General features: G+C 37.0%; 2 protein-coding genes across 4 annotated transcripts; both read right to left on the bottom strand.

Annotated features, from left to right (window-relative positions):
• Window positions 1-1,152: 1,152 nt before the first annotated feature.
• On the bottom strand, window positions 1,153-12,385 carry ubl3b (ubiquitin-like 3b). 3 transcript variants are annotated; one of them, XM_067457695.1, is made up of 7 exons: window positions 12,089-12,385; window positions 11,891-11,992; window positions 11,367-11,510; window positions 7,856-7,964; window positions 5,777-5,863; window positions 5,503-5,580; window positions 1,153-2,793 (listed from the first exon to the last, which is right to left on the bottom strand). In XM_067457695.1, the coding sequence occupies exons 3-7, from the start codon at window positions 11,391-11,393 to the stop codon at window positions 2,741-2,743; spliced, it is 354 nt and encodes a 117-aa protein (XP_067313796.1). In that variant the 5' UTR covers window positions 11,394-11,510; window positions 11,891-11,992; window positions 12,089-12,385; the 3' UTR covers window positions 1,153-2,740. The 3 variants fall into 3 exon arrangements, with proteins under 3 accessions (XP_067313796.1, XP_067313794.1, XP_067313793.1); XM_067457693.1 differs by having other exon boundaries at window positions 11,367-11,506; XM_067457692.1 differs by having other exon boundaries at window positions 11,367-11,506; window positions 11,891-12,385.
• Window positions 12,386-14,434: 2,049 nt separating this feature from the next.
• Window positions 14,435-26,120, bottom strand: slc7a3b (solute carrier family 7 member 3b). The gene is made up of 12 exons (XM_067457691.1): window positions 25,967-26,120; window positions 23,063-23,472; window positions 22,619-22,780; window positions 22,124-22,295; window positions 20,871-20,989; window positions 20,562-20,784; window positions 20,323-20,462; window positions 16,639-16,741; window positions 16,222-16,454; window positions 15,911-16,077; window positions 15,710-15,818; window positions 14,435-15,212 (listed from the first exon to the last, which is right to left on the bottom strand). Exons 2-12 carry the CDS (start codon window positions 23,430-23,432, stop codon window positions 15,067-15,069), a joined length of 1,944 nt encoding a protein of 647 aa, XP_067313792.1. The 5' UTR covers window positions 23,433-23,472; window positions 25,967-26,120; the 3' UTR covers window positions 14,435-15,066.
• Window positions 26,121-26,233: the final 113 nt, after the last annotated feature.

The raw sequence follows: 26,233 nt of genomic DNA, 5'->3' as shown, positions 1-26,233 counted from the left end.
ATTTTTCCCCCTCCAAATTCAGCTTGGTGATAATATTGAGACTTAAAATCTTACCGACCCCAAACTTTTGAACGGTTACACAAGTAGCCTAAATTATTACATTGTGTGCATGTATGGGTATTGTTTATTTTAGATGTTTAATATTAGATATTCACCTTTTATAGTGTAGTTCATTATGTCTTTCCCAACTCTTTGGCTTAATGATAATAGTGTGGCCCTGTGTAAAAAGAAACAGATGCACGCCATGATAAGTTCACTGTAAAGCGATCAAGAGTTTGTGAGCTGCAGTCAGTGCACGATCTGGACAATTCTTCTTCCTCCACTTCACTGCCAAAGTCAACTGGAAACCTGGACATATCTCAACAATAAGTCATGAAAGGACTTTTCAAAAACAGAAGGAAAATTGTATTAAACGAGGAAAGATCTACAATAAATTAAGGCTCACTGCAATCATTAAAAGAGGAAAGAAATCTTATGGGTCACGCTACTGAGCCTGCTGTCAGTGGAAATTGATGGTCAAAACGACCGTTGACGTTACAGTATGATGCTGGATACAATGGTAAGTAATTAATTGTTTAGGTAATTGGGTAAGTGTTTGTGTTGGCTCATTTATTTATTCAGTGTTTAATACATTTCTAATTGCCTCAAAACAAAATATAGCGAATAATAATTCAGCTATTATCAGCCATGCCGAATAATAAGAGCTGCACCACGCAGTGAAGGGTGACGTCACAGAACCAACCAGAGAACCGGAACCACATCGCCATCTAGAGGCTGAACCACAACACAAACATACCACGCTGCCGATTCATTTATAAAGGACGTGAGAGTTACTTTAGTTGTTTAGTTGACACAACAGCTTATTTATCATTGAATGCAACGCTACCCCCAAAGAGTATATTATAATGTATACAATACTGTGCTAGAAAAGTTAGTTCCAGAAATACAAAGTAATAGTGGTTAGTTACACATTGCGATGGTAACATATGGTTACTAACATAGTAGTTGTTGCCCTGCAAACAAAGCTGGTGGAGATATACTTTTTAGTTGATTTAGTTAATTAAAACATTTTAAAATATATAAGAAAAAACAACAACAGTTAAGTTATAACCAACAACAACAACATTTTAAAATCCAGAGGGGGAACGAGTATTATGTGAAAGATTTTATTAATTTATAATACAAGATTTTGGGATTTTTTTTACATGTAATAATTTGTAGCTAATTTTCATAGCAGTAACAATGATAAACACTCTTGCAGTAATTGGCCAATCAAAATAAGATTGGAGACCATTTCTGTGGACACTTTCCACAACAAACTCACTATCTTTCCAAAAAACAAAACAAAAAAAAGCCTCATCCACACCCACACACACACTTAAACATGATTCAGCCATCTGATGTACTAATAAAAACTCATACTCAGACAAGATAAAAAGGTCTCACTTATTACTCCATTATTAATAATATTAATTTCCCACAATCAAAAGGCAAACAAAACAGACGGCTTACAAACATTAAGAAATAAAACACTCAATTGTTTCTTTCTTCTGGCCCAGTGGGAGGCCATTAGGGCCAGCCATCCCCAGTGCACATTTTTACCTCTAATGCAACAACGTAGCAGGGGGTCCATGAATCCATAGCGCTTATAATGGGGCCTTTTACCAGCCCAGCCCTTCTCTCCAGACAGAGGCTTTCGGGATTTCCTTATTCTTTGCACCTGGGCTGTGTCCCTCAGGACACATTTTAGACAAGCATGGGGCAGGATACAGATGATATATCCTGACTGGGCAAGAAGAAGAGTTTGTGTCACTTCACATCAAACACAAAATCACCAAGCTTCCCTCATGCTTCTTCACTGGAGACAAGAAAAAAAAAGAACAGAAAAAAACTTCTATTCAAGTAGACACAGAGTGAATGGTTTTCAAAGAAGGCTGGTACACACCCAGGATGAGGAAACACTAGACTAGGGTCATGCACAGATGTTGACGTAACTAGGTAGTAAGAGGAGTCTGGTGACTTTGAGATCCATTCTCGATTGGTCCTAGGACAAAGGCAAAAAACGCAGGTGGCCATGGCACAGTCAAATCCACCAGTGCTATAGCAGACTCTGTCAGTCCACAGCAACAGACTGGTGCTTGTGTCATCACACCTCTCTCTCCGTAAGCTCCTTCTGTTTGAGGCAGGCGGGAGGATTAAGACTACAACACACACATAGTGACTTCAGATAAGGATCTGTGTTAAGTGCAATCAAAAGTCTGTGATCATGACGCATATTAAGCTTCATCTGAGTCAGGCGTGTGATGCCAAGTGAAAACTGACACTTGGGTGTTAGGAGAGCAGAAGGTCTCTCAAGTACAGGACGTCCCCCTGAAAACCTGTTCACACATCCAATTACATAATTTTCTTTCAATGATTCAGGTATTTGATATTTGCACAGTTTAATATTTTCAGAGGAGGAGGCCTATAAACAAACGGCCACTTTACTAAGCAAAAAGTAATTTTGGCAACCAAATGAAACAGAAACGAGAAAACCTAACGAAGGCAAACGTTTGAGATTTGATAAACTTGGCACAAGAGTCTCCAGCTACTATAAGGAGCAAAAACACTGAACGAAAACCTAGTAGCACTCTCCCTGGAGCTGTTCTGTAATCATCCAGAATGCACCACGGGTTGGTGAGCAGAGACAGGAGCGGGGAGCAGAAGGAGAGAAGGAGGTGGGGGAAGCTTTGTCTTGGTTTTACAGCAGTAGACAGCAGCTGCTCTCTGTAGTCTTCTCCCTGTTCCTCTGGCCTACAAGAAGAAAACAAATATTGAGTGAGATCTAATGAATCAAAGGTAAAAATATATATCACAGGACCTCCTCTGAAACACACTTCAGAATGTGAGGAAAAAGCAGGACACTTTGATGACTTGAGGAGAAAATAGCCCGTTTTCTTCCTCGAATGACATGCTTTGTGTAACTAGTATATAATTAATGAGGGGTGGTATTAAAATCAACATTAAACCACATTCAGAGCATAGCTGCTTCCGTAATGTGATGCATTTCAGAGTAAAAGAGAATATTCAATGAGAAATGCAAATACAGGACTTTTATACATCAGGAATGGATTTGATCAAAGTGGGCGTTCAATACGAACCGGGCCCAGTTTATATTCAGACTCAAATTCTCTTTAAAATAAAATCTGTTCTTTTCGACTTTCGATCAAAGAATCCTGCAAAAAATTTATTGTATTACGGGTTCCAAAAATGATAAAACACTGATAATAATAAAAATGATTTTTGAGCATCAAAACTGCATATTATATTTCTGAAGGATCATGTGACATTAAAGACTGGAGCAATGATGCTGAAAACTCAGTTTTGCCATTAAAGGAATACATTTTAATAAAGTTAATAAAGTTATTTAATTTTTTTTGCTGTATTTTTATTTAAATAAGCATAGCCTTGGTAAGTACGAGACTTCATTAAAAAAATGTAAACTCCAAACTTTTGAATAATAGTGTATATTAAAAGATTACTTCACTTTAAAATGAAAATTATCCCATGATTTAGTCACCCTCAAGCCATCCTAGGTGCATATGACTTTCTTCTTTCTGATGAACATAAGCAGAGTTATAATTAATATATAACCTGATGCTTCCACGCTTTATAATGGCATTGAGTTTCAAGCTCAAAAAAAGTGCATCCATTCATCATATATGTGCTCCACATGGCTCCAGAGGGTTAAAGGGATAATTTACTTTAAAATGAAAATTCTGTCATACTCACCCTCAAGTTGTTTGAAACCTGTATGAATTTCTTTCTTCAGCTGAACGCAAGAGAAGATATTTTGAAGAATGTCAGTAACCAAAGAGTTAACTGGAGCCATTGACTTCCATAGTAGGAAAAAAAAAATACTATGGAAGTCAATGGCTCCAGTTAACTGATTGGTTACTGCCATTCTTCAAAATATCTTCACTTGTGTTCAGCTGAAGAAAAAAATTCATACAGGTTTGAAACAACTTGAGGATGAGTAAAGGATGACAGTATTTTCATTTTAAAGTGAACTATCCCCTTAATAAGGGCTTCTGAAGGTAAGTGATGCATTTGTGTAAGATAAATGTCCATAATTAAACCTTGAAATAGTAAAATTGAAAAGTAAAATATCCAGCTTCCGGCAGACCGGCCTCTGTATTCAACTTATGCAGGAAGTAGAACGCCTCACGCAGTTCAAACCGCTATGTTCGACGCCATACATCGCATTACACTTTTAGTGCAAGTTGAATACGGAAGGTGGTCTGGAGCGTATGTATGTATAATATTCGTATGTATAATACGCCATGAAATGCGTGTCATATGCACGTGAAAAACAGCGTGCCATAGACACGCCAAAATGAGTTTTGGCGTATACATTCCACGACATTGCACACTCGTACTATTTATACGCATTTTTGTGAGAATACCCTGGATGGATGGATGCACTTTGAGATTCAAACTCAATGGACCTCGTCACTGCCGTTATAAAGCATCATTAGAAAGAAGAAAGTCATAGAACGCTTGAGGGTGAGTAACCTATGGGGTATTTTCATTTTAAAGTGAACTAAATAACTTTGTAAATGTTCAATCCTTTTTTCATGTTGACTTTGCATGAAATCAAGGGAACTTAAAACAACAGTGACTGTGGGCAACAAATTGGGCCATTTGTTCATGTTAACCTTATCTATTGTGAAACAACAGTGGGAATGTTGGCTAAAATAAGCCTCCGCTCTGAAGCCAGACAATGTTTCTATTATGTTTTCTCAATACATCAAAGCATGTAACCAGCTACCTCCTTCAAAATGTAATAATGACAAGTCATAGTGAGCATGAAGCTTGCTTCAATAAACCCAGCACAATTCTTTAAACAGGAAGTACAAAAAGTTACAGACTTTACAGATCTCACATTACAGTTCTGACTCAGTATTGTGTAATGGGATAAGATTCAGTGTTAGGACTCTAATTTGACTGTATGCATATTAATTATTATATGTGACTGGAAGATTTAAGCCAGTTGCTACTTGGCAGCAGTCCTCTAATAACTGCAGTACCATGATTGCCCTTAAAGGGATAGTTCACTTTAAAATGAAAATTCTGTCAACCTTTACTCACCCTAAAGATGTTTGAAACCTGTATGAATTTCTTTCTTCAGCTGAACACAAGGGAAGATATTTTAAAGAATGTCAGTAACCAAAGAGTTAACTGGAGCCATTGACTTCCTTAGAAGGAAAAAACTTACTATGGAAGTCAATGGCTCTAGTTTACTGTTTGGTTACTGCCATTCTTCAAAATATCTTCCCTTGTGTTCAGCTGAAGAAAGAAATTCATACAGGTTTGAAACAACTTGAGGGTGAGTAAAGGAGGACAATTTTCATTTTAAAGAGAACTATCCCTTTAAAACAAAAAATTGATGTGGATAGGCAAGCCAAGGACATAACCGTTTAGAGGAGTAGAAGCTTGCCAGAGGAATATATCAGCACTTACCATGGGAGTTCGGCTCTGGCAGCGTCTCTCTGGCAACCAAGTGCATGACAGTTGTTCGGCCAGGGGGCAACTTCAGAGCTATTCAACAGAGAAGTGGCATTCTGAAAAACTGGTAAAAACGGGCCTACAGCATATTTTAACATCCACTTTCAGTCCTGTTTTGCTTACAGTGTCTAGAGTAAGGCAGATTAACAGACAGACACAAAGAGAGAAACAACAGGACTGTCAAAGTATTTTGACCGTGACAGACATGCGGACAAGGTCTAGTGCTCACCTCCTAGAGTGACATTGCCATGCAGGAAGCGGCCCTGGAAGATCAGCCTCAGGATGCTGGGGCTGCTCACACTCTCCTCCTCCCAGCCTGCAACACAAGTCATTACATTCATTACTGATACAGGCTTGCATGAAGCTTCAATACAAAAAAATGGCCAAGATCATATTCTGACTGCCTGTGGTCACAGATGAAATTCAGTGAAAGAATTTGCAATAAGAATAGCATCTAATCCATATTTTTCTTCCATATCTATGGACACTACTATTCGAAAGTTAAGGTTTTTCGTGTTTATTATGCTCACTTATCTGATCAAAATACAGTAAAAATAGTAACACTGTGAAATATTACTACAACTTAAAACAACTTTAAAACGTATTAAAATACAATCTATTCCTGTGATAGCAAAGCTGAATTTTCAGCGTTTTCAGTGTCACACGATCCTTCAGAAATCATTCTAATAAGCTGATTTGGTGCTCAAAAAACATTTCTTATTATTAAAGGTCATATTCTTTGCGATTCCTTCTTTCAAACTTTAGTTAGTGTGTAATGTTGCTGTTAGAGCATAAATAATACCTGTAAAATTATAAAGCTCAAAGTTCAATGCCAAGCGAGATATTTTATTTAACAGAAGTTCCCTTTCAAAGCCTACAGAGAACAGCCGGTTTGGACTACAGCAGGAAGTGCAGGGATGTAATGACGTCACTAGAACCGTTTGTTGACTAACCCTCCGCCCACAAGAACACACAAAAAAAGGGGCGTGGTCTTGTTGCTCTCCCACATGGAGAAGAGCGCGCATTCAGCGGCTGCATCTCCCCGTTATGGTAAGAGGCGGGACCTTTCCGGGCAAAGTGCGCTAGGCTGCTGTCCAATCACAACACGGGAAGCGCTGGCCCAATTAGAACTCGTTACGTGTTTCTGAAGGAGGGACTTCATAGAACAAGGAAACCATCAGGCCGTTTTTAGGACAGAGAAAACAGCGCTGTACAGATAAGTAAATTGTGTGAAAAACACGCACATGTTTTTTTACACGTGAAACATGAACTCATGTTATATTGCACACTGTAAACATAATCAAAGCTTCGAAAACACGCAAAGAACGGGACCTTTAACAAATGCTGAACAGTTATTAAATTGTTTAATATTTTTGAGAAAAGATTCTATGACGAACAGAAAGTATATTTATTTATTTATTTGAAATAGAAAAATATCTTTAGTCCTTTTTGATATTCAATATAATGCACGGTTTCTGAATAAATATATATATTTTTTTATCTTAATGACCCCAAACTTTTGAATGATAGTGTAGCTATTTGACTTAGTGACTGTACACCCTGTTTTTTGGGTACAAAAATGTATGTTAAACAGTAGGGTTGCGCAATATATCGAAATTACCAAAATATCGCAAATGTATATATCGGAATATGCATATCGCATCGGCACGCAATATCTGAATGATTGTAATAGGCTACTTCAACATTGTGAAAAAGTATACGGTTTAGGTCGAAGCTGTGAATAGACTAGGCACACAACTTTTACTTATGTGACTTGCTTGATGTTATAAAGAGTTATTAAACGCACTAACTTGCAAAAAACAACAACTTGCAGTCTTGCGCTGTCTGACAGACTCAGACTCACACACACACACACAAACACACACACACGTCGCCTCTCTGAAAGCGTGTGATCCCTTCAGTTCAGTTTCGTGTCTGGACTTCTTTTGCAAATACGTTTTTGGTTTGTTTACATTGACGTTAAAATTATATTGTCAGATTAGTGACATTCATTTTTGCTAAAACGCTGCTGGTCACTTTCAGAAGTTGTAGCAATGCTTTCTTTTCCCAGAAAGAATGTGAAACACATAAATGGTCCCATTCTCAGTTTTTACATGTTTTTTTTAATGTAATTTAAATAGATTTTACACACTAATTGCAGCATCGTATCGCAAAGCGAATATCTCATTATTTAACAAACTATCGCATTTTCTTCAATATCGTACAGCCCTATTAAACAGAAATACAATACTTCAACTACAAATACAACTTTAACCAAAGCTAAAGTTAAAATAGAGTCTAAACATACCCGCTGGCCAGTTTTCAAAAACATGACGGGCAATGTCTGTGGCAGAGTCATTTGGAGAGAAAGTGAAATCCTGTGTCTTCCCACTTACAAGGATCAGTCGTAGATTCACCTGTAACCGAGTGAAAAAAGAGAGGAACCAAATTAAATCATTAAACTGTGAAGCAGTGCACTATAACCCATACACAGTGACATTTCCACCAAATAGACCTTAATGACCCTTCAATCTGTGCTCACCCCACATAACATGAGACGACCTGGAGAGTCTTTTGCAGAAATGGGCATTCCTTCCTAATTAGATTTATGTTCAGCTTTAAGGGTGAAACTAGCTGCTACCCTCCTTAAAGGTTCCTGTGAAATGGACTGGTGGGGGGTGGCGGTGGGGGAGAGACGCAGGGCAGGGCAGAGAGGAAGTGCTAATGCCTTTCGTTTTCATGTAGTGATACCAGCTCCCCCTTTCCTAGACACCCCTTCACCCTAATGCGATAACCCCAGGTGTCCCAGACAACCCAGGGCTGAGTTATTAAATTTACATGGCCCATGCATAACCCCTTGCAGGAAGAGTGGAGCAGCATGGTGGATTAGCACAATAAATTTGCCCCATGCAGGAGTCCTATTAAAAAGCAACAGACAGACACAACGCCACTACAAGCAGTATTAATAACACCACAAAGCTTTCTGCCGCAGGACAACACACGCTTCAATGTTCATGTCTAAGAGATACATCAAGCATTTACTGCCACAAAAAAATAAGGATTATTGCATTTTACTGCCATGTTCAACAGCTCAACAAACATTTGTCAGAAAAAAGGTCAATAGTAAAGGAATAACAATAATAATATAGTAATTATTATTATACTATTTTTCTAATAATAATGATTGTACTATATGTTTTAATTAATATTCAATTTAAACATTCTAGGAATAATCAATGCTACAACTATAAATATAAATATGTAACCACAAAACCAGTCATAAGGGTTCATTTTTTTAAATTAAGATAATATGAATGCTGAATAAATTCTCTTTTCATTGATGTATGGTTTAAAGATTGTTAGGATAGAACAATATTTGGCCGAGATGCAACTATTTAAAAATCTGGAATCTGAAGGTGCAAAAAAAAAAAAAAAAAAACGAAATATTAAGAAAATCGCCTTAAAAGTTGTCCAAATGAATTCCTTAGTAACACATATTACTACTAATAATACATTTTTAATATATTTACGGTAGAACATTATTAACATATTAACGGACCACTTAATATCCTATGATTTTTTTGCATAAAATAAAAATCTATATTTTTGACCTATACAATGTATTGTTGGCTACTGCCACAGATATACCACCTGCGACTTATGACTAGTCATGTTTATTGGAATACAATAACATACCGTTCTAAATCTTATTTTTAACAAAGTATGCTTCCAAGACTATAAATCATACATTCAGACAATTTTGACAATCTAATCCATCCATGTAAGCCTAAGCCATCTGATTTTTATTTATTTATTTATTTTTACAGTAAAAAAAAAAAAAAATCCTTTGCAATGATGACATGAACATGAACTTGACCAAATAACGCAATATATTGTGATATCGCCACACAGGGCAATTTAGGAAACTGAATAAATGTGTCAGAATCTTTAAAAATAAACAGCACCTTAATGTCTGCACAGAAAAGACAGAGTTCCACTATACCAACCCATAAATAAAAATCAGACCACAAACTTTGAGAGTAGCTTAGAGATTCCAAAGAGTCTCTTGTTCAGTTTTTTTCTTCCAGGGTTTTCAACGTCCCTTTTCCCCCGTTTCATGGTTTTCAATGACTGCAATTTAAACATTACATCACCCACACTCAGTGTACAGAGCTTGGCTGGGACTTAATGCTTTCGTTCAGAATCAGATGGGCTGGCTATGCATAAGAAGGTGAGCCAGTTGGTCCTACTGCTGTGTGTAAAGCCACATTCTACACAAAGCACAAAAAACAAAGGAAATCAAGCTTCATGCACTTCACTGCAACCAGTCAGCGGACTAGAACAACTTTCAACATGTTTCTGAGAAAGTGGAAGTGAAAGACAACACTCAGTTCCTCTCAGTTTCCCCTGAAAATCTGTTGAGTAAATCTCCTTATATTCAAACATAAAATCGTAACATAAATGCTAGCTAATCAGCTTACATTAGGGGGCCCCCTGAGTTTTCCTTTCACCTCACCGTGACAGCAGTTCAGGTCATGACCCAAATAGTGGAAGCAATCAAATAACACGACAAGAAAAGGATGACCTCGTCCCGCCACAAGAGTGTGTTCATCCTCTCACACCACGTGCCAGCTAAATGCTGCTTTCTAAGGGTCCCCCAATGCCCTAACCTAACCTACTGTGAAATCAGGCTCCTGTGCTGAGGGCATTTGCAATGTAGGGCACCCCACCCCCATTCAGGCACTCTTGAAAATATTCAGCTTTCACCTATGGGGACCCGCAGCAAAAACAAAAGAGGTCAAACCATGACACATGACGTCATGATAACAGACTGTTTACAAACTCCAAGCCCCCGATGGAAGCGTGGAAAGCCCTCCTCGGGCCTGCTCAGGTGGATTTAGGGTGTTATCGGCAAATCTGTGATGATAATATAGACGAGAGCATAAACAAATAAGCACTCCCTGTTGCCCCAGTTCTTAAAGCCTTAACAAAACACCAAATCTGCTTAAAATGCCCCAGAACCAGTACGCAAACACCTCGATAATCTCACAGCTTAAATATTAGTCTGCAATATCTTCTATCATGTTGCTTTCATCCCCAAAGCAAGAGCCTAAAGGCAACACCATTTGCCCCCGCAACAAAACATGACAGTAAAACCCAAGGCAGAAACAAACAGAAAACAACAACAAATCTCAAAACAACAGTAGGACTAAGAGTGGAACAACAGTTGCTTTAATTTTTGTATAGTTTTCATTTTAGTTATTAATTTTTTGTCATTTTCATTCACTTTTTTTTATTATTTAGTTTTGACTTGTTTTAAGTTGTAGTCTTTTTTATTTCATTTTAGCTGTTTAAATAAAATTAAAAAAAACTCTAAACTAATAAATTATTTTACAGACAAATGCAATGAGGAAATGCTGATTAAAGGAACAGTTTACAATGAAAGCTGTCATCATCTGTTTACCCATAGTTTGCACAAGACGTACAGGATGTATGTTTTGACAAGGACGGAATGTTTTTTTTTGTGTGTTTTATTTTGTGAATGATGATGAAAAATCCAGTCAAATCATCAAATAAAGCACTTTTTATTTAATCTTTTCAGAGCTTGACAGCCGTGGTCATCGTGCACCTTCATAACATGGAAAGGAGCAGCATGGACGTCTGTTCTGTGCAGCAACAAGGTAAAAGTAGATGACGACAATGTGCACATTTTAGTGAACTGTAACTAAGATCTGAAGGACTCTAAAAATGACACCTGATGCTTTATCATTCTGATATTGTGTATGATGTAAAAGAGAGAACTGGACTAATATACTCACTGTGTCAGGGTCTCTCTGAGAGGTCATGGCTGTGATCAGAGGTGGAGGGCAGCCAGGAACCGATGGTTGACCAGCAGTAAGAGAGCAGCACAACCCCTGGCACAAAGACTCAGTATGTGTCTTCTCCCTCCGGCCTTTCTCTGCCTCGCACAGCCAAACACCAAGTCAATTATTCACAACATGCCACATAGATTTGTTTACCATACAGAGTGCAGTGGTCAACAACACTGCATTAACACGAGATAATCAATTACTATCTTAAGTGACATACTTTACTAAGAAAAACTGAAGTATTACAACACACTGGTGTGATGACAAGACACTATAAACAATAGACAGACACCAATAACCTGGCGAATGTTTGGCAAATAAGTTTATTCATTAAGTGATCCGATAAATAGCTTAATAAACCACCTTACGAATATGCAGCCATATAAACAATACAGTGTTTATGGCTAATAAACAGACTGACGTGTAACAGCGTTGATGTTTAGGGAAATGCAAAGAAAACAAACGTCACATACCTTTGCTCTACTTGACTTAAAGCCAAACAGTTGTTTGTATTACTGGATCAGCATTATATATCAGCTCGGGTCCTTGAATCCGTGTTAGGAATCGAGATCTGCCTGCGAATCAAGACACCAAACCAGGATGGGCTCGACTGCTGTCAGGAACAAATATGGTCCAAAATCAAAGACGCATTAAAGCGACGATAAACACACCATAAGGAAGAGATGTGCCTCTATCTTATGAGACGAGAGATGTGAAAGGTTGTATGAGCAGACAGTGCGCGCGACCGCTGGCCTTGAGCTGGAATAATTTTGACTGCGGCAAAATAAAGAGGAACTAAAACGACCGTTTTGATCGAGTAACAGACGCCTATCAGATCCAGCGCGGTCGTTTGATGTCCCAGTGCTTTCCTGATATATTAACTGACAGGTATATCCATCGTTCTAATCAGATAAGATGTAGCCAAAATCACTCGCAGCGCTCGATCAGATTAATGGCTGAGAATTTAAAGACACCGGAAGTCAGCTGGCCATATATGCAGGAAACGGAGCGCTAGGCTTTCTGGGACTTGTAGTTTTGAGGCAGCTCTCCATTTTGATCGCACCTTGCAGAATGGCAGTCATTTCACATGGTGTGATGGAATGTGGGGTTTGCTCTCTCTTTTAAATTCTAAATAAGCTTTTCTTTTGCTTGTCTTTGATATTGTCTTATCTTATGCCATTATGTTGAACAAATTATGTAAACAAACTCAATATTTAGAAGAAATACTGACTTTATTAGAATACTTTTTCTAGGTTATATGAAATCCCTTATAGAATTTATTTGTTTTAACAGATAGATTCTCAATTATGTAATCTATTGAACGACAATACTTCATATTTATTTGATGACAGCATTGCACATAATAATAAAGGCACATTGCTATTAACATATGAATAATTAAAGCTGAAGTGTGTCATTTTTTGCAGCCATAAAACACTTTCTCATCCTAATATGCAGATACCTCTGACATTTGTATTCTTATTTACCCAAAAAGGGTAAATACTGCAGATCTATGTAGCCATCAAAACATTCCTCAAAGTTGGTTTAAGCAACCAACCCGGGGTGCATTTCCTAAAAGCTGCATTAGCCATTAGCAAAATGGTTGAACGTTCAGTTGAAACTTCACACTTCAGCTTTAAAGAGAAAATATGTACATTGATATGAAACAAAGTCTTACAATACAGTAAATAGTAATGTCTCTAAAATTCCAGTATATCAATACAATACAGTTATTCAGTCATGACGAACATTTGTAAGCCAACCAGAAAGATTGTTTAGCAAGTTATTTCACTGATAAATAAAAAATGGCCACATCAAAAACCTCATCGGAAATTCCAGAGTAAATGCAAGATTACGTTGAACTGAACAGCTCTATACCTCTGAAAGATCTAGTCACAACACTGAGCAATGTAAATTTTGTTCTGAGGAAATTTAGCCTACAATACATTTGTATTATAAGAAAAAGCAGTGACTGTTCAAAGTTAATACAACTGACTCATAACTCAACTTTGTAAATTATGTTTTTTAATAAACGGGAAGAAACAGTTCCAGCTCCACTACACAGCAACATTGTGTAAACATTAACTGTAAAAAAAGGCTTTAAAATCATAAAATTTGCAGCAAATTGTAATTTTTTAAAAATATATATTGTACAAACTGTAGTGTTTAGAGCCACACACCATTCTGTTCATGTCAATAAAATACCTCAGCAATAAATGAAAAGGCCACCAAATTCATAAAGCTCCATAATCTCCTTTCAGATCAAGTTTTCCTTAAAGAAAAAACGCATTTACATTGCTGTTTTTACAAAAAACAAGAAACAAGCATAAACAATGTTATCTTAAGAAGAAAACTACAGTGGCAAAAACTGCATGACAAATAAGAGCACTTCGATGCTGACACTTAACATGAAGTAAAAACATTCAGAAAATAATTATGTAATTTGCAATCTGATTTTGCTATTAAGCACGTTTAAGACAACAAGGTTTTCCTATTTTACATCCCAAATACAGCTCAATAGAGAAAACTATGAAACATTAATTGTTACTGAAAAATACAATACAATCAACAATAAATATATTTTTCTCATAATGTTACATAAATACATCCATACACTTACAAAAATTTACAAGAATAGACTTTTACAAATAGAAAACTACTGATAAAATCCAAGGATGTGGTTTAAATATTTTCATGTATCACTTTTTCAAACATCAAGTTTATAAAATTAAGTACTACAAGGACGTTTTAAGTTCAAAACAATAAAGCACATATTTTACTAAATATATTATACTCTCCCAATTCTTTCTGGTCCAATAAAAATATTTTGGTTCTGTTCACACTGTACAAAAATCTGATTCAGACTTTAAATGTGAACTGTGCTTAGTCATTTTGCAAGGAATTAATTTTTATCCATTTACTTTCAGTAGATAGGCTAGTCAATTCCTACTTTGTTTGATATATTAATGATGTAAACACCAACATAATGCAAAGAGACTCATACAACACCTGTTGGGGTGGGAAGACAGGACAGAAAAGTATACAATTTGTCTTTTTTCAGGTCCTTGCCACAGTGCTGAACTCATGAGGCACATTAGCAATTAGTCACATTCACTAGTGAATGTCAGTGTGCTATAAGAGAAAATTAGTTAATTTGACCATGAAGGATGTTAAATACACATTTCATCATGAAATAAAAAAAAAGACTTTGAATAACATATTTCCATTAATTATGAAAGAGAGGAGTCACTCTAAATGAACAGAGAGCACTCACAGGCAGAGACACAAAAAAATCACAAAAAATTAATTCACAAAAATATTTTCAAAAACTTTTGTTCTGTCCCCATCTCTGAACTGGTATTAGAAAAAAACATTTGCATACTAAGTAAATGTACGACCATATTTATATCATAATAAAGCCCAGACATAAATAAGTAACACTTTTACAGTACCATTGTGCAGTGACACAAAGTAAACTAGTAGGAAATACACAGTTTACCAACCAAATAAAATCGGTTGAGTGAAACCATTTTTTTTTTTCACTTTTTGATGCATACTTCAGGAAAAAATATATGGTGCAAAAATTCAAGTGACTGCATTTGACAAAACCAGTTGTAACGTAGCTGCTATACCAATCCAGTTGTTCTTCTTAAGGTGTGGCCCTCTCATGTTCACTGTCATCTTCAGCCAGATAGATTGGTTTCTTTCCTTGAAAAATGGGCTCAAATTTTTGAGGGGAATTGTTTTTGCCCTCAGAGCTGTTCCTTATTCCATATGCAAAATAAATGAGGAAGCCTAAAAGAGACACAGGAAAAAGTCAAACTTAAAACATAGTGAAAAACTGACAGAATACCAATGTTAGTGTAGAATTACAATATGTTTGGGGTCAGTAAGATTTTTTTATGTTTTTGAGAGAAGAAAGAAGAAAAACTTTTGAGAGTTTTTTTATTGAAACACAGTAACAGTTATATTGTTTTCTATTTAATATATTTAAACCCTGTGATGGCAAAGCAGAATTTTCTCATTGTTATCAACATTGACAGTATACAGTATATATATGCCCCCTAATATTTGTGGAATACATTTTTGTAGGATTCTGTGATGTATAGAAAGTTCAAAAGAACAGCATTTATTTGAAATATACATATTTTGTTACATTATAATTTGTCACTTGATTCATTTAAATCACCCATCCTGAATCAAAGTATTAATTTCTTTCTTACTGACTCCACACTTTTGAATGGTAGTGTACATTAAATACAGCTACAATGACTTCATAAACTATAACTCACCAAAAAACATCCATACTGCGAAACGAATCCATGTAGGTCCATCCAGTTGCATCATAAGGTAAATATTAACAAAGATACTGACCAATGGCAGAATGGGTAGCAAAGGCACCTGCAAAATGTAGATAGATGAGTATTATAAAGCATAAAGATCTAACGGTCTCAATTTTTCAAGCACAAAGATTTGTTAATGCAAGTATGTACCTTGAAATTGAGAACCTCTTTACTCTGGGGCTGTCGCCAGATGATGACGATGCAGACAAAAGACAGGACGGACAGGAGAATAACCAAAGTAATATAAAGAGGGTTGCCCTTCCCCAACTGCTCAATGTAAACTGACAGCACCACACACAGCATAGTGAACAGCACAGCTGAAGAGTAAAAGAGAAGGTGGTTATCCACCTGTTCACTTTATGAACAACAAAATTATTATTGTACATATTCCTGAGCTTAATTTTACAATGACATATTGCAGCAAAAAAGGCATCATAAGTGGGACCAATGGAAATGCTTACATATGGTGCCAGTGGCAGAGTAAACAATGATGCCAGAAATCTTGGTGGGTACGTCACAGATGGGTTGCACCAACATCCTGATGGAAAACCTCTCCTTAAGGGGCGTTGTCTCCAGCTCCTGGCCGTACTCATCCCCACTATCCACATCTACCATGGCTCCTTTAGCCTCCAGCCTCTGTAGTTCCATTGGCTTCTCATCTGCACAACTGGAGCCAAGGCTGCCTGGCTGGTACCTGCAGAATTAAGAAAAAATACAAATATTATTTTTTGCTGCTCAAGAAACATTTGTTGAAAACAGCTGTGCTTCTTAGTATTTTGTGGAAACCATTTTTTTAAGGAGTATTTGTCGAATTGAAAGTTAATTGCATCCATATTTCTTTCACTTTTTTTTAAAATGATAATTCATGTATATATTACCGGAGAATGAGTACACACACAGCGACCAGAGTGTATGCCAGCAGGGTCCCGATAGACATCAAGTCCACCAAAGCAGAAAGTTCAAACAGGAAGGCCATCAGAGCTACAGGGAAGAAACAAAGGTGATTCTATGAGTTAGTTCTAATTATTAAGAGTCATATATATAGATGCACCGATACCATTTTTTCAGAACCGATCCGATATTAAAAAATTCTGAGTATCGGTCGATACCGATACTAAACCAATCCGATACCAATGCAGTTTTGTCCTCTGGTGCTCTTCGGTCATTTCTGTTTTAAAATTTTAAAAATCCCAGCTTCATCGGAATGATATGAAACTTGGTGACTTTTTTAGCATTAGGTATGTTAACACAAAGAAAAATTGGGGTCATGATTCGAGCATGCTAATTGGTCATAAAAAAAAAAAAGTAACGATCATTGTCTTCGGTCATAAATGACCGACCATAGGAAATGAATGGGAAATCGGCAAAAACACACAAATTCTCAGAATATTTGTGTGTACAATCTACAAATCGGCCACGATGCTGAAAAAAAGTACACAGCAGTAAAGGGGTGACACTAAAACATCAAGAGTGTGATACTGACACATCCACTCACACACACATACACACACACCTATGAAAAATGTAACCTATGAACCACATTTTGAATTTTTAAAAATCACAGCTTCATCTGAAAATTATAAAACTTGTTGACTTTACTAGCATTAGGTATGTAAACACACACAAAAAAGTAGGGCATGATTCGGGCCTGCTAAGTGGTCACAAAAAAAAAACTACCACTTGTGCTCTTTGGTCAAAAATGACCCCCATAGGAAATGAATGGGAAATCTGCAAAAACACAAATATTTGCAGAATATTTGTGTGTACAATCTACAAATCGGCCACAATGCTGAAAAAAGTACACAGCAGTATAGGGATGACACTCTAAAACATCATGAGTGTGATATTGACACATCCACTCACACACACACGCAAACACGCACACTTATACACACATACACACCCATGAAAAACTGAACCTATGAACCACATTTTGAATTATTAAAAATCACATCTTCGTCAGAATTATATGAAACTTGGTGACTTTTATAACATTAGGTATGTAAACACACAAAAAAAATCAGGGCATGATTCGAGCATGCTAAGTGGTTGTTAAAAAAAATACTCCCACTTGCCTCTTCGGTCAAAAATGACCACCATAGGAAATGAATGGGAAATCTGCAAAAACACAAATTCCCAGGGGGGGAAAAAAAAAAAAATCACCATTTCTAAAAAAAAAAAATTATATAAAAATAGTATTTGATATTTTTTAACTATATATTCAAATCCATCTTAAAAAAATGTTATTGAAAGTGTTGAAAAGTGAACTTGGGAATTCACAAGCCCCTCCATAGAGACCTCTAGTGGATTACATCATTGTGGATACATGCATCATTTCTTAAATAATTCCAAAAGAGGGCGCTAATCTGTCTTCAAATTATTTTTTTTGAAGGACTAGTCTCTATTTTAACCTGAAATACAGCAATAAAAAAAAAATTAAAAAAAATTAAAAAAAAAAATATTTTATAATTTTAAATGGCAAAAATAGACAATAATTATTGCATAAATATTAAAAAATACCATCAAATCATCTCAAAATACAAAATTAAAAAGAAAAAATATTATTGAAGAAAAATAAATTGCATTGGTTTTACTGGGGTGGAGGAAGTTTAATTTTTAGGTGTCCGGTCACTTATGACCAGGAAGACAACCAATGTAACCCCTAAACGAAGAGCACCAGTGTGTTAAAAATTCTATGTAGAATTTCTAAACCTTAGTGTGTTAAATTGAAAATTACTCTTTTGTGAGTTAACCACAATCAACTAAATACAGACTTCATAATAAAGAAAAACAACAAATAACAAAAAAATATAAAATCACAATCTATTACAAAAATAGCCTACTACTATAGATGGTGAATAAATTAGATAAATAATTCAGCAGCAAAAGTTGCAAAATCACAAATGCACAATAATTGTATAAAATCTAAACATTTAGTGGGGGAAAAATAAAGGAAACCACAAAAGTGATTAAGTGTAGCTGTAAATCTGGTAAAATGTTACACAAAATGTATTCATGAAAAAATAGTAAATATGTTTATAGAAATAGGGCCTATATACTAAGAAATTAAATTTATTTTAAAAGTATAGTGCATCTTTTTAATGAGGCAGCAACATATTATAGATAGGGCAGAACAAGAAAGGCTATTAATAAGGCTTTCCTAGCGCAAAAGTATTATAATATAGAGTGGCACAAAGCCAAGGGGGTAATCTAGCGCTCGGAAAGCGTTCCACCCCTAGGGGCTGCCATTGCTAACCAAGCCATCACCTGCTGTTAGCATCCCATTGACTCCCATTCATTTTTGAGTCACTTTGACAGTGAATAACTTTACATCTGAGGCGTTTAAAGACTCCATTTGTCCATTGTTTATTTCTAAAGAAACACGACAATGTATAAAAGGCTCCATTACCTTGTATCTTACACTATCACCCCGCAGAAGCTGTTTTTGTAAAAATAGGCTAACGATTGCGTCATAACCAACGCGACCCTGTCGCACAGTTGAGAAATTACCGTATAGACCTGAGGAGACGCTCGCAGGCAATCTTTTACTGTCTATCAGACAGTCGGGGGGACGTGGAGACATAAAGTCTGATAAAGTCAAGGGAGAAGAATGGAGAGAAGCCCATAGTGAGCCAAAAGCAACGGGAGAAAATATTTAAACAACGCGATTCAGCTTTCACTTTCCACATCTACTAGAAGACTCACAGCTGTCAGACAGGAGGCTCACGTCACGTCTACGTCGTCAAGCTCAGTCTGAGCCTGCGCAGTTCGCTCAGCCATCAGGAAGTGAGTGCCCCTAGGTTGACTTCATTCTTTCGCCGTAGACGTCAATGGGAACGCTCGGTCCATTTCTTTTACTGTCTATGCACAAAGCACGTATGCGCATCCCGTGCGCAGGATGATGCGCTTGAAGCAACACGGAGTCACATGCTCACAGCGTGCCGTGCTCTGCGCCTCCGTGTATTTTTTTAGTCTAAGCTTCGTCCGCATTCTGAAGTTCAAAACAAGATATAGACGCGTAGTGTATCTATGCAGTATTTTTATAAGCCGTTTATTTTAACAGTTGCATTCTAATAAAAGTCATTTTAGATCAAGCATAATAACAGATCAAGCATAATAACAGAAACAACACATAATCTTGGGAGAGTTTCATCGTGTTGACTGTCATAATCGAACGCGTCACACAGTTTGAAAGCTGAATGGAGAGTGACTGACAGCCGCAGCAGAGGGAGCATGCATTGACGTGAACTTGAGTTTAATGACCTAAATATTCATCTATACCTCACATTAAAATATAGAATGGCTTCAGAACACTTAAGACAGTGCACGAATGGTTAATGATGCTTTGTAATGTTTTTGTGCCTTTTGTGGGGCACTGGGGCTTAACAATAACACAGAATATTATACGCACAGTATCGGATTTGGATCAGTCCTGTCTGTCCGATACCCGATCCAACAAATAATGGCAGATCGGAGCCGATACCGATCCGGAGTATCGGATCTGTAAATCCCTAGTCATATATATATTGACAGACACTATATGAATAAGAATGCAGTCTTACCTGCTATAATGCCAGACACAATGGTGGCCAGCATGGGTGTCTTGGTTTTCTTGTGCATGCGGGAGAGGAAGCGAAAGAGCAGACCGTCCTCAGCCATGGCATAAATCACACGGGGCATAGGGAACATGGACCCCAACAAGCTAAAGAAAATAAAAATAAAAACAATCAGAAAGGCATTAGTTGTTTCATGTTGACTTTATGTCAATGTCAGTAATTTAATAACAGCTTCATAAATGTACCTGGTGGAAAGGGCACACAGAGACCCTACAGCCACAATATAGCGAGCAGGCATCCAGTGCACATAATCAAAGGCCTCAGGAAGTGGACTCTGAACATCCAGCTTGTAATAGGGCATCATGAGCGTGAGTGCTGCAGACACTCCGAAGTAGGCAAAAAAGCAGATGAGCAGAGAGGCCACTATGCCGATAGGTATGGAACGCATGGGGTTTTTAGCCTCCTCACCTGACAACAACATCAAAAGAGCTGGTCGAGTTTGGTTTTAAAAGTAGGACATACTGGTTTTACATGAGAAGTTTCACTGAACTTACTTGTGGTTGCAATGCAGTCAAAGCCCACAAATGCATAGAAGCATGTAGCAGCGCCAGAAAGGATTCCGGTAAAGCCAAATGGTGCAAAACCACCTGAGCCAAATTCTTTTTCAATGTTGCTAAGATATGAAAGAGATTTCAACTTTAAAATTACAGACAACATATTACATATACATACACACACACATATTTTTTCTACCTATCTACATATACATACAAATATACACACACATATATACATATATACACATATATATATATATATATATATATATATATATATATATATATATATATATATATATATATGGATACATAATAATAGGATTATTAGGAACACCACACTAAGACTGTGTATGACCCCCTTTCGCCATCAGAACTGCCTTAATTCTACATGGCATTGATTCAACAAGGGGCTGAAAGCATTCTTTAGAAATGATGCCCATATTGATAGGATAGCTTCTTGCAGTTGATGGATATTTTTGGGATGCACATCCAGGGCACAAAGCTGCCGTTCCACCTCATCCCAAAGATGCTCTATTGAGTTGAGATCTGGTGACTGTGGGGGCCATTTTATTACAGTGGACTCATTGTCATGTTCAAGAAACCCATTTGAAATGATTCAAGCTTTGTGACATGGTGCATTATCCTGCTGGAAGTAGCCATCAGAGGATGGGTAGATGGGTCATAAAGGGATGAACATGGTCAGAAACAATGCTCAGGTAGGCCGTGGCATTTTAAGGAAGCCCAATTTGCACTAAGGAGCCTAAAGTGCGCCAAGAAAACTTCCCTGACACCATTACTCCACCACCAACAGCCTGCAGAGAGGTAACAAGGCATGATGGATCCATGTTCTCATTCTGTTTACGCCAAATTGTGACTCTACCATCTGAATGTCTCTACAGAAATCGAGACTCATCAGCCCAGGCAACATTTTTCCAGTCCTCAAATGTCCAATTTTGGTGAGCTCGTGCAAATTGTAGCCTCTTTTTCCTTTGTAGTTGAGATTAATAGTACCCGGTGAGGTCTTCTGCTGTTGTAGCTCATCCACCTCAAGGTTAATACCTTTAATTTCCATTTTTATTAATTTAATTGTCATTTTTCTCTTATTTATCAACCTTTCTTATAATTTTGTTGTATATCTAAGACCAAACTGATCAAACTGATGCTCAAAACTGTACTTTCTTTAAATATTTCTAAGTATTTCTACAATTGCTGAACCTACATATAAAAGTTGAGGAAGTGTGACTTACTGTGCTGCAGACTTGTTGGTGCCATTAAGGTAGTCCTCCACAGTAAGGTTCCAGTTGGCAGTGTCGCCTTTGACAAAGCCCGATATGATGACAAATGTCAGAACCACCAGGTTGATTCCTGTGAAGATCTTGTTGACAAGTGCAGATTCACTCACTCCAAATGCCAATAATCCTATAGTGTGGGAGGTGAGATGCGCAAATTCACACCATTATGATCTTTTGCATGGCAATGGTGAAAAGAAAGTGTGAGTAACAGTCCTATGCCTAACATATATTGGTGAAGTTCTTCAGTGTAGCTTTTGTGAAAGAATACACACACAAAAAACAGATGTTGGATAAGAAGTGATTAATAATAATTCTGCAACAGAAATCCACTAGCTTAATGGAATAATAGAAGATCTTGACTTTGAAAACACTCTGTGCCAACTAAGAATTAACTAGGCACCAACATCATTATGGAGTTGAGTGATTCCTAGACCGAAAAAAGGTTCTCACCAGTGAGCAACATGACCAGGATGAGGGCAAACAGATCTGGATACTCCGCTAACACTTTTCCAGTGTCTGGAAATGACATGGAGCCATTGAAGAAAACAGAGATCTTTTTCTCTACCAGATTGTCAAAAGTTGAGCTCCAAGCTCGTGCAACACTAGCTGTGCCTGTGAAATAGAGAAAAGGACATTCAGACTTTAGAGCATCCACTTGTTATAGTAAACTTAAGCACCTGCTCAAGAGTCCTTCAGTTCAGAGAAGTAAACACTTGAAAATAGTTTCAAAACCACTTCATTTCATTTGTAATCACATATAATTGGTCAAACTCTTCGGCTTGCATTCAGAATAAACTCTTGGGAGCTGAAAATGTATTTGCAAGGGAAAAAGTCATTTTAGTCACACATTATAAAATAGATTATACATAGACTAGATAATATCTACATGCTCACCAATCACATACGACAGAATGAGGTTCCATCCCGTGATGAAGGCCCATATTTCACCGACTGTCACATAGCTGTACAAGTAAGCAGATCCTGTCTTGGGAACACGTGCACCAAATTCAGCATAGCACAAGCCAGCGAGGACAGATGACAAGGCAGCAATGAGGAAAGACAGCACGATTGCAGGTCCAGCCTTCTCTCTGGCCACTTGCCCAGCCAGAACGTACACACCTGCACCCAGTGTCGCCCCCACACCGAGGGCTATGAGGTCCAGAGTAGTGAGACATCGAGCGAAGCGGGTTTCGCCCTGAGAGGTGTCCAGCATGCGACGCCTCAGCAACATCTTCCCAAAGGAGGCTAGTTTATTCTCAATCATGATGGATAATGTTGATGTGACTGGGACAAAGCTGAAGACACTAAAGGAGGAGATGTAAATACATTACAAAAAGTCTTTAAGTCAGAAAATACTGCATCTTGGGTAATTAGGTCCAGGAAAAATAAAAAATATCTGCCAATTTAGGTGTTCACTTTCAGGAAAAATAACCGAAATAAACCATTTTTTGGTCTTATAACTAAGGCCCATTCACACCAAGAACAATAATTAACTATATTAGCCTCCGCACTAACGCACTATAATGTTTAAACTCTATGGTTATCATTATAGGTGGGGTTTGGAATTCTCTATTTTAATAGAATTAGAATGATTATTCAAACCTTTTAGTTTTTGTCCTGGGTGTGAACACCCTTTACCCAAGCCATTACATGTGTAAAGGCCAAGGGCATAAATATAAGGGTGTATTTCCACCACACCCGTAGACAGATAGAGCACTTTATGAAAAACTAATTTCACCACAGGGCAGTTCAATCCATCAGGAGAATTAATAAGATTAATATCTTAGAGGTTTATATTGCGTTTTCATTACTGAGTCATAATTAATAAAATACAACAACTTTAGAGCATTGATCCGGGTGTGGACGGAAACAATTTTCAGGCAAGTCTAAACTCATTAATGAAATTTTACTGGCTGGATGAAAAGAGCAGATTGGGTAAAACGGAAAAGGCTGAGGTCAAAGTAAGAAAAAATATATACCAAATATTTAACACAAATTTATACAGAGGTAACTCACCCTGTGAATGCAGATTGGTGAAAGTTATAAAAATGCTATTTGAATAAACTGTTTACATAAGAAAAATATTTGCGACTGATGATGATAAACATCTGTGGTCCGAAGCGTTGCACTTTTCAGAAGGAAATAGAGCACATTCAGGGAAGGTTTTCTTGTGTGGTTTCTAACCAGCAGTCCGAGAAGTCATACATGTTTGATCAGGTCCTGTCTATCGAACTAACTAGACCACACTAGAAGTAAACCTGCACCTGCTTACATGGCTATCTAACACTAACCCTTAAGTATTTTACTGCATTCTTTGTGGGCAAAGCATTTATCACTCTCACACATAAAAATAGAACAAAGATTCAACATCTAGATTCAAGTCTACTGCAAGTCTTACAATCAACTGCTAAGGACACATCTTTTTTGCATAACTCCACTACGTCACTACACGGAAAACATTTACTTCCTTCCAGTGTTATTATTAAATAAAGCCACTGACACTTAAAATAAAATCACTAACTTAGAAACACAGCAAACTATAAACCTTGCCCAAGCTTAAATCATGATGATTGTTTTTAAATTGTGATGATTTTCAGTAACCCCACATAAAGCAATGCCTCAGACATAGATAAGACTGAATAAACATATTGGAGGATATAATATTAATTTTCTTCCAGTACATCATACTACCACATTCTACAGTGAAAAACACTTCCTCTAAAAGGAAAGAGTAGATGTGGCCTCTCCTAGACATTCCTCTGCCCTGAGCAATTAAACAAAGAAATCCTTTTAAAAAAAATAAGCAGGCAATTTAAACAGGTTTGGACATGGTGAATTCATCTGAATATATAATCTGAATATCCTTGCTGGCACCTGCTTCACCCTACTGATGAGTTCGTTGAGAATCAGATTAATATATATTTCAATTAATATATATTTCAAGATGATGTCTAAAAGCGTCCCATGTTTTTGACCCAAAGTGGCCATTCCATGAGCATGAGCTTAGAAATTATTTATTTATTTGACCAGTAAAAATGAAAACACTTCTTTAAATATTGATTTATGTTTATAAATGATTTAACTTACAGGTTGTCCAATACTGCAAGTATACTGGTGTATCACTATTCAAATGGAATGGACCTGCAGCACCTGTATGACACACCTATATTTACAGTAATGGAATTTCATTTAGACTTAATGAAACTACACTACAGCTCAGCATCCCATTAATGATGCTATTTTTTTTGAGACACGTTAGACCCACAGGACATGAGTTGCACATACATGCATTGATTCATTCAGTTCGGGATGATTTATTAAAACTCATCGAATATCTAACTCGGCTTTATTTAAACCAGGTTTAAGTGAATAAAATTGTACCTGGAAATCATAGAGTTGCTATGTGTTTATGTAATTTGCAAAAATATAGACATAAGAAATTATACATTTTATATTATCATACAATTATTATACGTTTTGGGAAAACGATATTTACATTTCAAACAATCCGGAAAATTATTTATGCTGGTAAACATATAATATGTAATAATAATAATAATAATAATAATAATATTGTACAGCACATTCAACATCAATTAACATCTACCGGCACGCGCGCCATTTCAACCACGAGGACGAATGATAAACATGGGATTTCCGCTTTAATGTTATAGAGGGTCTCAACACTTATGCCAGAAAACATAATTCAGATCTTTTATTTAACCAATACTCCCTACGTCACATATGTGAAGATTAAGAATAACATATTATAGTAATAAAGGTTAAAAGGGTACTTACCCTCTCGAGACGATGAGCTGAAAATCCAGCTACTCGTGCAGACGATGTAACTAGAAGAATGAGCGGCTGAAGCAAGCTAGACATGCATTACTAAACTCAGCCGGAAATTCAAGCCTTTTAAGGAAAAGTCGTTTAGCCCCAGGGTCGGTTTGTGTCTGACGTCAGTAACAAAGCCAGTAGTAGGACGTGTTGCCATCGACGACGAGCTTTGTTTTGGGAGAACGACATGGTTTTACCAGCATTTCTTAATGTCCTGCTCTGCTTATT

The sequence above is a fragment of the Pseudorasbora parva genome, chromosome 11 (assembly GCF_024679245.1).
Source record: "Pseudorasbora parva isolate DD20220531a chromosome 11, ASM2467924v1, whole genome shotgun sequence".
In the NCBI taxonomy this organism is placed as follows: domain Eukaryota; kingdom Metazoa; phylum Chordata; class Actinopteri; order Cypriniformes; family Gobionidae; genus Pseudorasbora; species Pseudorasbora parva.
Note: the sequence above shows the minus strand (reverse complement) of the source record. Positions and strands in the feature narration are given on the sequence as shown.

Excerpts from the sequence above, each read along its gene's own strand:
- ubl3b (XM_067457692.1), bottom strand. The coding sequence starts at position 11,393 with ATGACCTCTCAGAGAGACCCTGACACA. Across the intron at positions 5,864-7,855 it reads TTTTGAAAACTGGCCAGCGG|GCTGGGAGGAGGAGAGTGTG; the intron begins GTATGTTTAGAC and ends CTTGTGTTGCAG. Across the intron at positions 5,581-5,776 it reads TGGCAATGTCACTCTAGGAG|CTCTGAAGTTGCCCCCTGGC; the intron begins GTGAGCACTAGA and ends TCTGTTGAATAG.
- slc7a3b (XM_067457691.1), bottom strand. The coding sequence starts at position 23,432 with ATGATTGAGAATAAACTAGCCTCCTTTGGGAAGATGTTGCTGAGGCGT. Across the intron at positions 16,742-20,322 it reads TGTGTCTGGCATTATAGCAG|CTCTGATGGCCTTCCTGTTT; the intron begins GTAAGACTGCAT and ends TCTTCCCTGTAG. Across the intron at positions 15,819-15,910 it reads AAGAGGTTCTCAATTTCAAG|GTGCCTTTGCTACCCATTCT; the intron begins GTACATACTTGC and ends TACATTTTGCAG.